The 13,188-nt window shown below is 44.0% G+C and overlaps 1 protein-coding gene across 1 annotated transcript in view; it reads right to left on the reverse strand.

The window, feature by feature from the left end:
• LOC120063047 (rhotekin-like) overlaps positions 1 to 9,902 on the reverse strand; it is a 90,270-nt gene extending 80,368 nt beyond the window's left edge. The window contains exon 1 of the mRNA XM_039013168.1: positions 9,076 to 9,902. Coding sequence (XP_038869096.1) covers positions 9,076 to 9,171 — 96 coding nt within the window. The 5' untranslated portion in view covers positions 9,172 to 9,902. The remainder of the gene's footprint in view (positions 1 to 9,075) is intronic.
• Positions 9,903 to 13,188: the final 3,286 nt, after the last annotated feature.

The following is a 13,188-nucleotide window of genomic DNA, read 5'->3' on the forward strand; positions in this document are numbered from 1 at the left end:
AGAGAGATCAGGATGAGGATACAGACATGTAGTGTCCCTCACCAAAACAACATGAAACTGTATAAAAGGCTTACTGACATAGCTACTACTCCTCAAAAACATACACACACACACACTAGGGAGTGGTGGCGTGACGCAGGGAGATGAAGTGACCCGTTGTGTAGGAATGTTTTGGCCTCATGCCGGACTGTATATTCAGCTACACAACAGGCCTATCTGCGTTGGCTTGCACACCTTCTCTGTGGAAGGCAGGTCTGGGATCAGTTAGGCTACTTCAACAACCTTACAGCTGAACCAACAGTGGGAGAGGAGACCCTGGATCTCCCTGCTGACTTAATGAATGGGTGGATGGACCGTTGCAGTACCTTCGAATGTACACTATTTCTTCTGGTCATCTGTGCCTTAAAACAAGTAAATGAGCAAAATCAGATTTGACCTAAGTATGTGATGGCGGCCTGTCTGAAGTAGGCAGTAGGTACTCAGGCGGTTTAACTTGTTCCATTCACCTTTCAAGACCCAGAACAGTGGAACTAAAACGGACTCTGACCATGGCTAGTTTAGGGTTGTGCGAGAGGTCAAACTAGACCGTCTGGCAGCATCCCAACATTGACCCTATGGAGGTCATGGCCAAGGGGGTCAGAAGCTCGGTTACCATGGCAATCGGCGTGCCAGGATCAGCAGCACGTTACTCAAGCAGTGATGGCATTCACATCTGCCTTCTCAGTCGACATTACTGTACAGGTACAATGAGGAGCCTACATGCCTTTCGCGACCACACATTCAAACCAAAACATATAATTGAAATAAACTGGGTCTTCAATCTCTTTGATGCTTTTGCACACAACAGGTTGTTAGTATCGTCACTGTGGATTTAAAAGAAGCCATAACAGTGTTGTTGTTCAGTCTGGGTCTTACTTGTTGGATTAACTAATCCTGAGCAGATGATCTGTGATCTGTCTAATCACTCGCCAATCAGAGGCAGCAGAGCGCCGGCGGCGTCAGGCGCAACAAGAGGGGAGGGGTTCAGCAGCCTGGTAGCATCCTGCCGTGTTCCAGTCTGGACCCCTGCTGAGTGGGAAAGGGCACCCCCGGTGTCAGAGCTGGCTGTAGGATGACGTACAGACACACACAGAATATGCGAGTGGAGTCGGAAATCGCTCACATCCTTTCCAACCACTCTGCTAAAAAACGCTTCGCGCTCACAGGGGGAAAAAAAATAAGAAATAAAAATAAACTGCCTCCAAATTAGCTCCATTTATTAAAAATCACAATTTATGCTTCACCATCTGGCAGTCCAACAGACGTATCTGGGTTTGGTGGATGCCAGGAAAACGCTACCTGCCCCAATGCATAGTGACAACTATAAAGTCTGATAGAGGATGAATAATGGTCTGTGGCTGTTTTTCATGGTTCGGGCTAGGTTCCTTAGTTCCAGTGAAGGGAAATCTTAACGCTACAGCATACAATGACATTCTAGACAATTCTGTGCTTACAACTTTGTGACAACAGTTTGGGGAAGGCCCTTTCCTGTTTCAGCATGACAATGCCCCTGTGCACAAAGCGAGGTCCATACAGAAATGGTTTGTCAAAAGTGTGGAAGAACTTGACTGGCCTGCACCGAGCCCTGATCTCAACCCCATCGAACACCTTTGGGATGAATTGAAACGCCAACTGCAAGACAGGCCTAAATCGCCCAACATCAGTGCCCGACTCACTAATGCTCTTGTGGCTGAATGGAAGCAAATCACTAAAGGAATGTTCCAACATCTAGTGGTGTGGAGGCTGTTACAGCAGCAGGGGGGGACCAACTGATATTAATGCCCGTTATTTTGGAATGAGATGTTTGACGATCAGATGTCCACATACTTTTGGTCATGTAGTGTAGGTCAGGAGCCAGACAGAGTCTAAGGAAAGCAAATGATTTATTTAGGCTATAACCAACAAAGAAATACATTGTGAAGCATTTGCGAGTGCGACACACAGGGAGTCAGGGTCATTAAGCTCTCAACATTTAAACAACGTTTTGTTGTAAATCCTTATTAGTCTATAAATTGTGCATATACACTGACAGAATGAAAGACAAATTAAACAGTGCCTTTGAATTCATTTTTAGAAACGAGTCTGTAGCTTCAGGCTCATGTGATGGTGCCTGGAGAGCGCTTGCAGAGCCACTGGAGATATTAAACACCCTTTTGGTAACTCTTGCCAGGCTGGTCAGAGATGCAGTTGGTTTTTTTCTAAAAGTAGGCAAGTTTAGGCAAAATAACCCAATCAAAACGGAAAGCTCCTTGAAAGTTGGATAATGCCAGGAATATTGGGCTAAAAACAATTATGGCCTATTGTACAGATAATAGAACAAAAATGAAGGAAACTTTTAAGAGATCGGATTTTTTGTTTATAAGTACTTTGCTACAATGACACACCTCGTTCCTTTCTTTTGGCATAGGCACCTAGTAAGTACACCATCATGCTTTCGGGATACATGTCTTTTCAGATTCCACAATGTTTCTTCAGCTGTGGACACTATGTCGCCGCACTCCCTCGCTTGCTCCTCATCTTTTGCATCTGTGTGTTTTATTGGTTTCTTCATAATATTCTTCAAATATTTTGCGACCTCCATGACAGTAGCAAGGGGCTATAGCAGCACACAAGTAGACAACAAATGCATGCTGGGCCGGGCATGCCCTGAGCTCATTAAGTGAGCGCTACTGAAGCAAAATTGGTAGCGGCCAGGAAGGCCAAGGCTCCAGCCTTTGGGAATCTCGCTATGAGCACCAGTCAAATTGGGCACGCTCCTCTCCACACTCCGCTCACTTACACCAGTGGTAAGTAACACAGTATTGTTACTGTAGCTTCATCAATACATGATCAATGCACATTGGTACATAATCTTAGACAGCCCTCTGGGCCACTCTCCAGACTAATTATAGACATGGGTGAGAGTGGCCATCTAGGGCCCTCCCTTCTGCCTGTGACCTCTCAGTAAGAGGACAGAGAGCACAGAGCCTGGAGAGCACTACTCAGTCACTCAGACATGAGGCACATCTACTATATCAGTCAATAATATACAGTTAAGTGTGTAAGTAGTGTGTGTGCGCATGTGTATGTGCTCGTGCATGTGTCCGTCCAGGCTGTGCTGTGACATCATGCTGACCCTCTATTGGGAACCACTAATTTCACTGGACTGTTTCCTGTTCCCATCAGCCAGCAGCAGCGTGGGCTGGGAATTCCTGCATTCCAGAGACAAAAGTGTTTCACAGCGCAGTCACTGATGAGGCGTTTTACTGTGGCCCTAATGAGCGTCGTAACGGAGGTGAGCGACAGCCATGAAAAAAAGGAAAACAAGAAACACAGCTCAAAGAGGAGCCAAGAATGTGGTCACTACTATTCAAAAGGGACGTGTTAAAACCTGAACAAACAGGGAAGTTAGGAGGAGTAGAAGAAAGTCGTTCTAGATGACTGAAAACCAACCAAGGAGTTAGGGACCTGTGCTTCCTCTAGGATTTCTTTTCAGCAGCAGTGACATTTTGTCATGGGGCTGAGAGAAAATGTCCAGTTAAAACATAATTTCCTGCAATTCTACACATTTTGCCATGGCTTATGCTGTGTTCTTATGCTACCCGAGTGACTCAAACATAACAAAACCATGCCATGACATTTAGGAAATGTTGGATTCTCCTCAACAGTTTGCATTTTATTTTGAAGATTATCTTTGAGATCTAACAATCTTATTTAAAAAAATGTTTTATAATAATTACACACACACTTGAAGTCGTAAGTTTACATACACCTAACTCAAATACATTTAAACTCAGTTTTTCCACAATTCCTGACATTTAAGTCCAGTAAAATTTCCCAGTCTTAGGTCAGTTAGGATCACCCCTTAATTTTAAGAATGTGAAATGTCAGAATAATAGTAGAGAGAATTATTTATTTCAGCTTTTATTTCTTTCATCACATTCCCAGTGGGTCAGAAGTTTACATACACTCAATTAGTACGTGGTAGCATTGCCTTAAAATTGTTTCACTTGGGTCAACCATTTTGGTTAGCCTTCCACAAGCTTCCCACAATAAGTTGGGTGAATGTTGGCCCATTCCTCCTGACAGAGCTGGTGTAACTGAGTCAGGTTTGTAGGCCTCCTTGCTTGCACACGCTTTTTCAGATCTGCCCACAAATTCTATATAGGATTGAGGTCAGGAAATCACGCACCGCACGAGCAGTATGGCTGGTGGCATCGTCATGCTGGAGGGTCATGACAGGATGAGCCTGCAGGAAGGGTACCACATGAGGAGGATGTCTTCCCTGTAACGCACAGCGTTGAGATTGCCTGCAATGACAACAAGCTCAGTCCGATGATGCTGTGACAACGCACCAGACCATGACGGACCCTCCACCTCCAAATCGATCCCGCTCCAGAGTACAGGCCTCGGTGTAACGGTCATTCCGTCGACGATAAACGCGAATCCCACCATCACCCCTGGTGAGACAAAACCGTGACTCGTCAGTGAAGAGCACTTTTTGCCAGTCCTGTCTGGTCCAGCGACGGTGGGTTTATGCCCATAGGCGATATTGTTGCCGGTGATGTCTGGTGAGGACCTGCCTTACAACAGACCTACAAGCCCTCAGTCCAGCCTCTCTCAGCCTATTGTGGACAGTCTGAGCACTGATGGGGGGATTGTGCGTACCTGGTGTACCTCGGGCAGTTGTTGTTGCCATCCTGTACCTGTCCTGCAGGTGTGATGTTCGGATGTACCGATCCTGTGCAGGTGTTGTTACACATGGTCTGCCACTGCGTGGATGATCAGCTGTCCGTCCGTCTCCCTGTAGCGCCGTCTTAGGCGTCTCACAGTACGGACATGGCAATTTATTGCCCTGGCCACATCTGCAGTCCTCATGCCTCCTTGCAGCATGCCTAAGGCACGTTCACACAGATGAGCAGGTATCCTGGGCATCTTTCTTTTGGTGTTTTTCAGAGTCAGTAGAAAGGCCTCTTTAGTATCCCAAGTTTATTACTGTGACCTTAATTGCCGACCGTTCCACAGGTGCATGTTCATTAATTGTTTATGGTTCATTAAACATGCATTAAACAGTGTTTAAACCCTTTACAATGAAGATCTGTGAAGTTATTTGGATTGTTACGATGTATCTTTGAAAGACCGGGTCCTGAAAAAGGGACGATTTTTTGTTGTTGTTTACCTACTCATTCAAGGATTTCTTTATTTTTACATTGTAGAATAATAGTGAATAAATCAAAACTATGAAATAACACATATCGAATCATGTATTAACCAAAAAAACAGCTTTGCACACTCTTGCCATTCTCTCAACCAGCTGCACCTGGAATGCTTTTCCAACAGTCTTGAAGGAGTTCCCACATATGCTGAGCACTTGTTGGCTGCTTTTCCTTCACTCTGCGGTCCAACTCATCCCATACCATCTCAATTGGGTTGAGGTCGGGTGATTGTGGAGGCCAGGTCATCTGGTGCAGCACTCCATCAAACATCTTCTTGGTCAAATAGCCTTTACACAGCCTGGCGGTGTGTTGGGTCATTGTCCTGTTGAAAAACAAATGATAGTCCCACTAAGCGCAAAACAGATGGGATAGCGTATTGCTGCAGAATGCTGTGGTAGCCATGCTGGTTAAGTGTGCCTTGAATTCTAAATAAATCACAGACAGTGTCACCAGCAAAGCACCCCAACGCTTCACGGTGGGAACCACACATGAGATCATCCGATTAATCTACTCTGCGTCTCACAAAGACAGAGCTGTTGGAACCAGAAATCTCACATTTGGACTCAAATCAGACCAAAGGACAGATTTTCACCAGTCTAATGTCCATTGCTCATGTTTCTTGGCCCAAGCAAGTCTTCTTATTGGTGTCCTTTAGTAGTTGTTTCTTTGCAGAAATTTGACCATGAAGGCCTGATTCATGCAGTCTCCTCTGAACAGTTGATGTTGACATGTGTCTGTTACTTTACTCTGTGAAGCATTTATTTGGGCTGCAATCTGAGGTGCAGTTAACTCGAATGAACTTATCCTCTGCAGCAGAGGTAACTCTGGGTCTTCCTTTCCTGTGGTGGTCCTCATGAGAGCCAGTTTCATCATAACGCTTGATGGTTTTTGCAACTGCACTTTTAGAAACGTTCAAAGTTCTTGACATTTTCCAGATTGACTGACCTTCATGTTTTAAAGTAATGATGGACTGTCGTTTCTATTTGCTTATTTGAGCTGTTCTTGCCATAATATGGATTTGGTCTTTTACCAAAATCGGGCTTTCTTCTGTATACCCCTGCTACCTTGTCACAACACAACTGATTGGCTAAAACACATTAAGGAAAGAAATTCCACAAATTAACTTTTAACAAGCCACACAAGTTAATTGAAATGCAGTCCAGGTGACGACCTCATGAAGCTGGTTGAGGGAATGCCAAGTGTGTGTAAAGCGGTCATCAAGGCAAAGGGTGGTTACTCTCAAATATATTTTAATTTGTTTAACACTTTTTTGGTTACTATATGATTCCATATGTGTTATTTCATAGTTTTGATGTCTTCACCATTATTCTACAATGTAGAAATTAGTAAAAAATAAATTAAAACCATGGAAGGAGTAGGTGTGTCCAAACTTTGACTGGTACTGTATGTAATCATATATTTTGGGGTGGCGGTGACCCTCACTAAATGAATAGAAGAGAAATACTGAGGAACTATAATTCTGTGAGTGGTGCACTGACACTTATGTGTCTGGAATGCTGGCTCTGCTGCTTCCTCGCCAGGGTTATTCTATGTAACCACATGAGCTCAGAACAGCTGCCGCTCTATGAGCAAATGGACGTCTTACCTGTAGAGCTCAGGAGGAACTAAGCTGAGAACTCACGTTTGCCCACTGGACAGGCACAGTCCTCCCAGTTAGCAAAAGTAACAACAAAGGGGAAGTTGGCAGTGTTTTTAGACCATAGCAACTGGATCATCTACAGCACTCTTGTAAATGACCTTTAGGGCAAAAGATAAATGATGCTATGACTGAATGGAGGCCTCTCTGCAGCAGACAGAGAAGTCGTCATCCTGGAGTTCCAGTGGGTCGCACAGCTCCATCACATACAAAGAATCGCTGTTCCAGCAACCCACCCAGGCAGGAAAGGAGGGGGGGAACACTGAAGAGAAACAAGCCTGTTTACTGAGATATTACATAGACTGACAACCCAATTAGGATCTCTTCGTTGAGAGAGTATCTGCCACCGTTCTCTGCCAGCATAGAACACAGATTCAGCATGTACATTGACTGGCTTCTTCCAGTTTGTCAGTGCAGTAAACAAGTCAGTGAAAGCAAGCTCTTTCATGGAGTGTAATTGAATGGTTTGAGACTGACTGACATTTGGTGGCTGGAATTAAATGTTACAACTCATGAGAGAGTGTCTATGATGATTCTGTAATATCTGAGCGGTTGATAGGTTAGGGGTTCAACAGGGAGGCAGGGAACGCCAGGGGCAAAGACAGCGTTCTAAACTCGGTTCTGGTTAGGGGGTACTATAGCTCCCGAGTGGCGCAGCGATCTAAGGCACTGCATCTCAGTGCACGAGGCGTCACTACAGACCCTGGTTTGATCCCGGACTGTATCACAACCGTCCGGAATCGGGAGTCCCAATTCAATTGGCCCAGCGTTGTCCGGGTTAGGGGAAGGTTTGGCCGGGGTAGGCAGTCATTGTGAAAATAAATATTTGTTCTTAACTGACTTGCCTAGTTAAATGAAAAACACACAGTGGAGACGCATCTAGTTTCTGTCTAAATGCCAGAGTGCTAGCTGGTGAAACCTGGTGTCTTAATTCTAGAGAGAGGAGCCAGCTCCACTCTGAGTATGTGTATTGGGTCTGAAAAGGGGTTGGCACATTGTGTGTGTGTGTATGCGTGCATCCATTAGACATTCATTGCTATATTACCAAGCCAAGTTGCCCATTAGACAGCCACATGGACCACCTAGCTGTCTGTTTGGAACAGATGAACTAAGACACTTCCGTGTGTATACTGGAAGTGAGCTGCCAACCTGTGCCATGGTGACATTACTGCCCAACACAGTGCCCAGCAGTGGCAGAGGCTGGCACTCCCATTGTCACTTAGATAACACGCCCCCAACACCCTTACACACAACAGCTGCAGAGCACAGAGCCGACATAGTTTTACAACAGAGCGGCCAAAAGCCCAAGAAATGAAGCATTAAATATGTCCTTTTGATATATTTCCTGTATGACTTCCAATGACCATGTGTCTCCCGCCTCTCTCCCCAGACTAAGACATTGATGCTCGAGCTATTTCCTCTGCTCATCAAAGGAACAGAGATGTCGTTTTCTCTTTGAGGTGGACTATGTTATGCTCAGATCAGTACCAAATTGACTGAATTGTTAAGAATAATGTTCACATCAACGACACCACACTTTGTTAGGTATTGATATAAGTATTGCGTCATTATTTCTTCCTCCCTCTGACACACACACACACACACTTTTGCCCCTTTGGGGACTTGCGAGTCCCACATGTGCAGCTGGAGACAATGTTAGTTACTCTCTAACCCGACTTCACTTAAGATGGCGTGTTGTTTTCTATTTTCTCTCACTGAGAGCTAGCTCGGCCATAAGGAGACCACGACTGAGTAGGCATTACCCCTTTGTCAGAGACATTCTTCAGCCACATCCGCTCAACTTTTAACATAACATGTAAAAAAAAATTTAAAAAAAGCAGCACGGCTGTGAACTCACTCAGTAAACCGGCTCATGTGCTCTACACAGTTGTAACAGCTCAGCGGGAAGTGAGAGCCTGTACACCTTACCTGGTTCCTGCCACATCATACACTCAGACTGCATGCCAAACAGCTTTACAGCTCTCCCCGACTTTTGACACCCTATGATTTGTGCACTTAAGCTTGAAAATGTCACTTCACTGACATGCACTGCAAAGATATGACATGACAACACTGCACATTGAATGGCCGGTGAAAGAAGAGAGGATATCAGACAAAGCCCGTGAGAGTGTCTGGAGGGACTTAATGATGACTGACAGTTAGAGCTTCCATAAGGTACATTACCTGTAAACTGAGGGCGATCTGGCGGATGTACATCATGTTCAGGTCCTCCAAAATGCGCAGTTTGTCCTCCATGTCTGCGTATCTGTCCATTGGCATCCCTCGAAGTAGTATCCACAAATTGAGGTAGCCTATGCTTGAAAATGTTCACTTCCACCCCTCAAATTAACTTAATTTGTTGCAAATTAAAAGCGTTTATTGGAGCTGAAAACTCAAATTACCCATGAAAAAATGCCAAGAACGCTCATGGTGGCAGATGAAAACAAACATAAAGAGACTGTACTGTAGATCCGTTTAGATAATTTGCTGTTAGATAAAGTACAGGTGGCGCGTTACGCACAAGTCTCCAAAAACAATGCGCAAAATAGCATACACCGTAACCTTTTCGTCTACTGAAGTATATCCAAACCAGTTTCGCTGTGTTAAAACTTCCAAAGTCCCCAATACACTGACTTTTCCGAACGCAAGAAGAGACGTGTGCGAGCGCCCTAACAGCATACAGTAACACTGTTCATAAAACATACAGCTAGTCCACAGTGCATATTCTTGGCTACCTTTCTTTTTTTTCTTTTTTCAAGCAACAAAGGGCTTCTCAAACACCCACAGTGAACACCCCTCCTTGGCAGTATGGGAAAGAATGGTCCTTTTTGAAATGCAATTCTTCTCTTTGTGTCTTTGCGTCCTGATTGAGAGTGCTGTCTGTCGGCTGTGTTAAGACCTCTCCACAAAAGGGCATTGCCTCCGCGGGAGCGAACACCACAACAACTCAAATGTGCGCAATACTTGCCACGGTAGCCGAGGGACGTTACGCTAAATTAACCCATACAATGCTCCTCTCGCAACCGAGCATTAAATATAAAATAAAAATACAAAGTACGTGAAGGGGAGAATGTTGTTGTCTCCATGCCCTTAAAAAATAAATAATAGGTCTTCGAAATGACAGACAAACGGGCATTTAAAAGGGAATTGTGGCGGGTCAGATAGCATTGATCTATTCAGACACTTGATAACAAATGACGAAATAAACTGTGTCAGACAGCGCATTATCACGGTTTGAAAAGATGGCTAACCTAACAGCAAATTAAAGATTAACCCCGAAAACCTCGGTCCCACAAAGTAAAACGCTGACAAGGAATGAGATCAGAACACAATCTGAATTATTACAGTGAACAACAAAAATAAATGCAACATTTAAAGTGTTGGTCTCATGTTTCATGAGCTGAAATAAAATATCCATGAAATGTTCCATACACACATAAAACGCTTATTTCTTAAAAATGTTGTGCACAAATTTGTTTACATCCCTGTTAGTGAGCATTTTTCCTTTGCCAAGATAATCCATCCACTTGACAGGTGCATATCAAGAAGCTGGTTAAACAGCACTATCACTACACAGGTGCACCTTGTGCCGGGGACAATAAACTGTTACTCTAAAATGTGCAGTTTTGTCACACAACACAATGAAACAGATGTCTCAAGTATTGAGGGAGCATGTAATGTACACCAGAGCTGTTGCCAGAGAATGTATTGTGAATTTATCTACCATAAACCACCTCCAACATCATTTAAGAGAATATGGCAGTAAGTCCAACCGGCCTCACAACCGCAGACCACGTGTATGGCGTTGTGTGGGTGAGCAGTTTGCTGATATGAACGTTGTGAACAGAGTGCCTGATGGTGGCGGTGGGGTAATGGTATGGGCAGGCATAAGCTAGGGACAACGATCACAATTGCATTTGATCTATGGCAATTTGAATGCACAGATACCGTGACGAGATTCTGAGGCCCATTGTCGTGCCATTCATCCGCCGCCATCACCTCATGTTTCAGCATGATAATGCACAGCCCCATGTCACAAGGGTCTGTATACCATTCCTGGAAGCTGAAAATGTCCCAGTTCTTCTAATGGATAGAGTTCTCCAATTTAAGTAAAACAAAAAATAAGCGACTATCAGTATAGAATTTTGAAAACTATTCGACCTATTACTGTTTTTAAAACTCTGAAAAATAGGCTACAATTTAGAGCTTGCAATCGAAGGGAGGATATTTCCAAGTTGTAGCCTAATAAAGATGGTAAACCTATATGTTTTCAACAAACAATTGTGTTTTCCAAGCATCGCTGAATTTATCAACAGTAGGCTAAACAGTTAAACTTTCCAACGTTGTCTCAGTTGACACAGCCAAATGTTGGTCCCCATTCTTCAACTCTCAAAGCACTGGCTCTCTAACTTGCCATTTCTAGTTATTTATTGTATTGTGTGTTTCCTCTTCACCAGTGTCTCTTCAGAGTCCTGAGACAGAGACAATCCCAAAGCTAAGCGTTCCAGTGTCTGATTCATGCCAAAGGTTCCTCTCACTTTCCTCTGAGAAACTTCTGGGTTTAAAAGATGCACACCGGGATCTTGAGCACAACAAATGTGTAACATATTGCACAATTAGATTTGTAACATTTGGCGGGAATTGCAACATGACATCATATGAATTGCAGAATTCCTAACATATCACATAAAAAAGAAAGTGAACAAAGCCCTCCCCACACAGAGCACAGGAGCAGGACTAAGGGAGAGAAGTAGCTCACCAAGTCATTTCCCCCAAGAAAAGCCTCCATCCTGAAGTTTGAATTACCCAACTAATCGACCTCAGACACTGGGTTAGCCTGCACACAGTAAGAAAATAGATTTATTGTTCTAGTGGAGGTGTAAAGACAAATAATGGAGGGGAATACTCTCTGGGACGGTGTTCAGTGTTTATGAAAACAGTCTGACTGGTTCAGAGGTTCAGCCTCCCCAATCCCCAGAAGTCCCCTCTGAAAGTCTCTGACATGTGGAACTCCGCAACAGGATGGGCAAAATCCCCTGTGAGATAGCTGGCTGATTCCCTCTCACATTGATGAGACAGATGGTGATAGCATGACAAATAGCTTGATTTTGTTCAAACTTGCAGACATACCAGCTGTCCCTCACACACTGAATGTCATCCTCTATTTAAACAAACTGAAGTGCTTCAGGCAGGAGGCCACGGGTGAGCTATCAGCTAAGACTTGCAACAGGTCAGCTCACTGGAAGGTTGTCACAATCAATGGATAATTTAAGATCTTTAATTTAAATAGATACACAATAAAAACATTCATACAAATCACAGTGAAGGCTACTCCATGTGCCACTTCATCAAAACTTCAAAACCACTGAACATTACAATGTTAAAACAAAAATACATAGGGATATCCAAGGCAGGAAAGAACAGCTATTCTCATCTCTCAATGCTTCTTTCTGCTGAGAAGAGACACATGGTGGATTCTGCGTTTATATGGAATGAGCCACAGAGCAATGCTGGTTTCCCCCATGTCAGTCGGACCATACATTTCTCATGAATCTACATCCAATTCGAACACTTCCAACAATAACATCTCCATTACCAAACCAATTGCAGCCAGACAACGGACTGTGAAACCAGGTTGGAGAGCAATCTGGTCCCATTCCGGACTGTCCAAACTGGTCTAAGAGCATTTCGTATTATTCTGTACGTAAACACAAGACACTCTATTTAGTATGATATGCTACGTTTGGTATGGTTACATAAGACAGATTGGACTGTCTTATGAACTATACGAAATGCTCTGAGACCAGGTTGGACTGTCATTGGACTGAACAATGCACTAGAGTTCCAGTGTAAACACATCCACGACTACCTATTAGGTCAGCTACAATAGACTGAAGGCAGAGCCAGGGCGAAAGACAACTACCAAAACTGTCCCGCAATCTATATTTTCAACAAAAAAAAGATATATATATATCGTAATTATGTTCCGGACCCCGACAATCCGCTCCAGCAAAAATCGTCCCACGGCTGAATCTAGCTGCCTACCCCTGACCTAAATGATAGGGTGCGCTAGGGGGCGGCTAGTTGAAATACAGTGTTATAATTATACCTGGACACGCCAGTGACGCCACAGAGCTCAGGTATTTAGGGAGTGCGAATTAGCTGTTGGCGTAGTGCTGACTGTGGTGTCGCCCGATATGCTAATCAGCTAACGGGAGGTGTGTGTGAAGTCACTCCATTATCCATTCAGGCATTAGCGTGAGTCCTTATCCTGGAATAATGTGATTCTAGGGCTAT

Source organism: Salvelinus namaycush, chromosome 18, assembly GCF_016432855.1.
Source record: "Salvelinus namaycush isolate Seneca chromosome 18, SaNama_1.0, whole genome shotgun sequence".
Taxonomy (NCBI): Eukaryota; Metazoa; Chordata; class Actinopteri; order Salmoniformes; family Salmonidae; genus Salvelinus; species Salvelinus namaycush.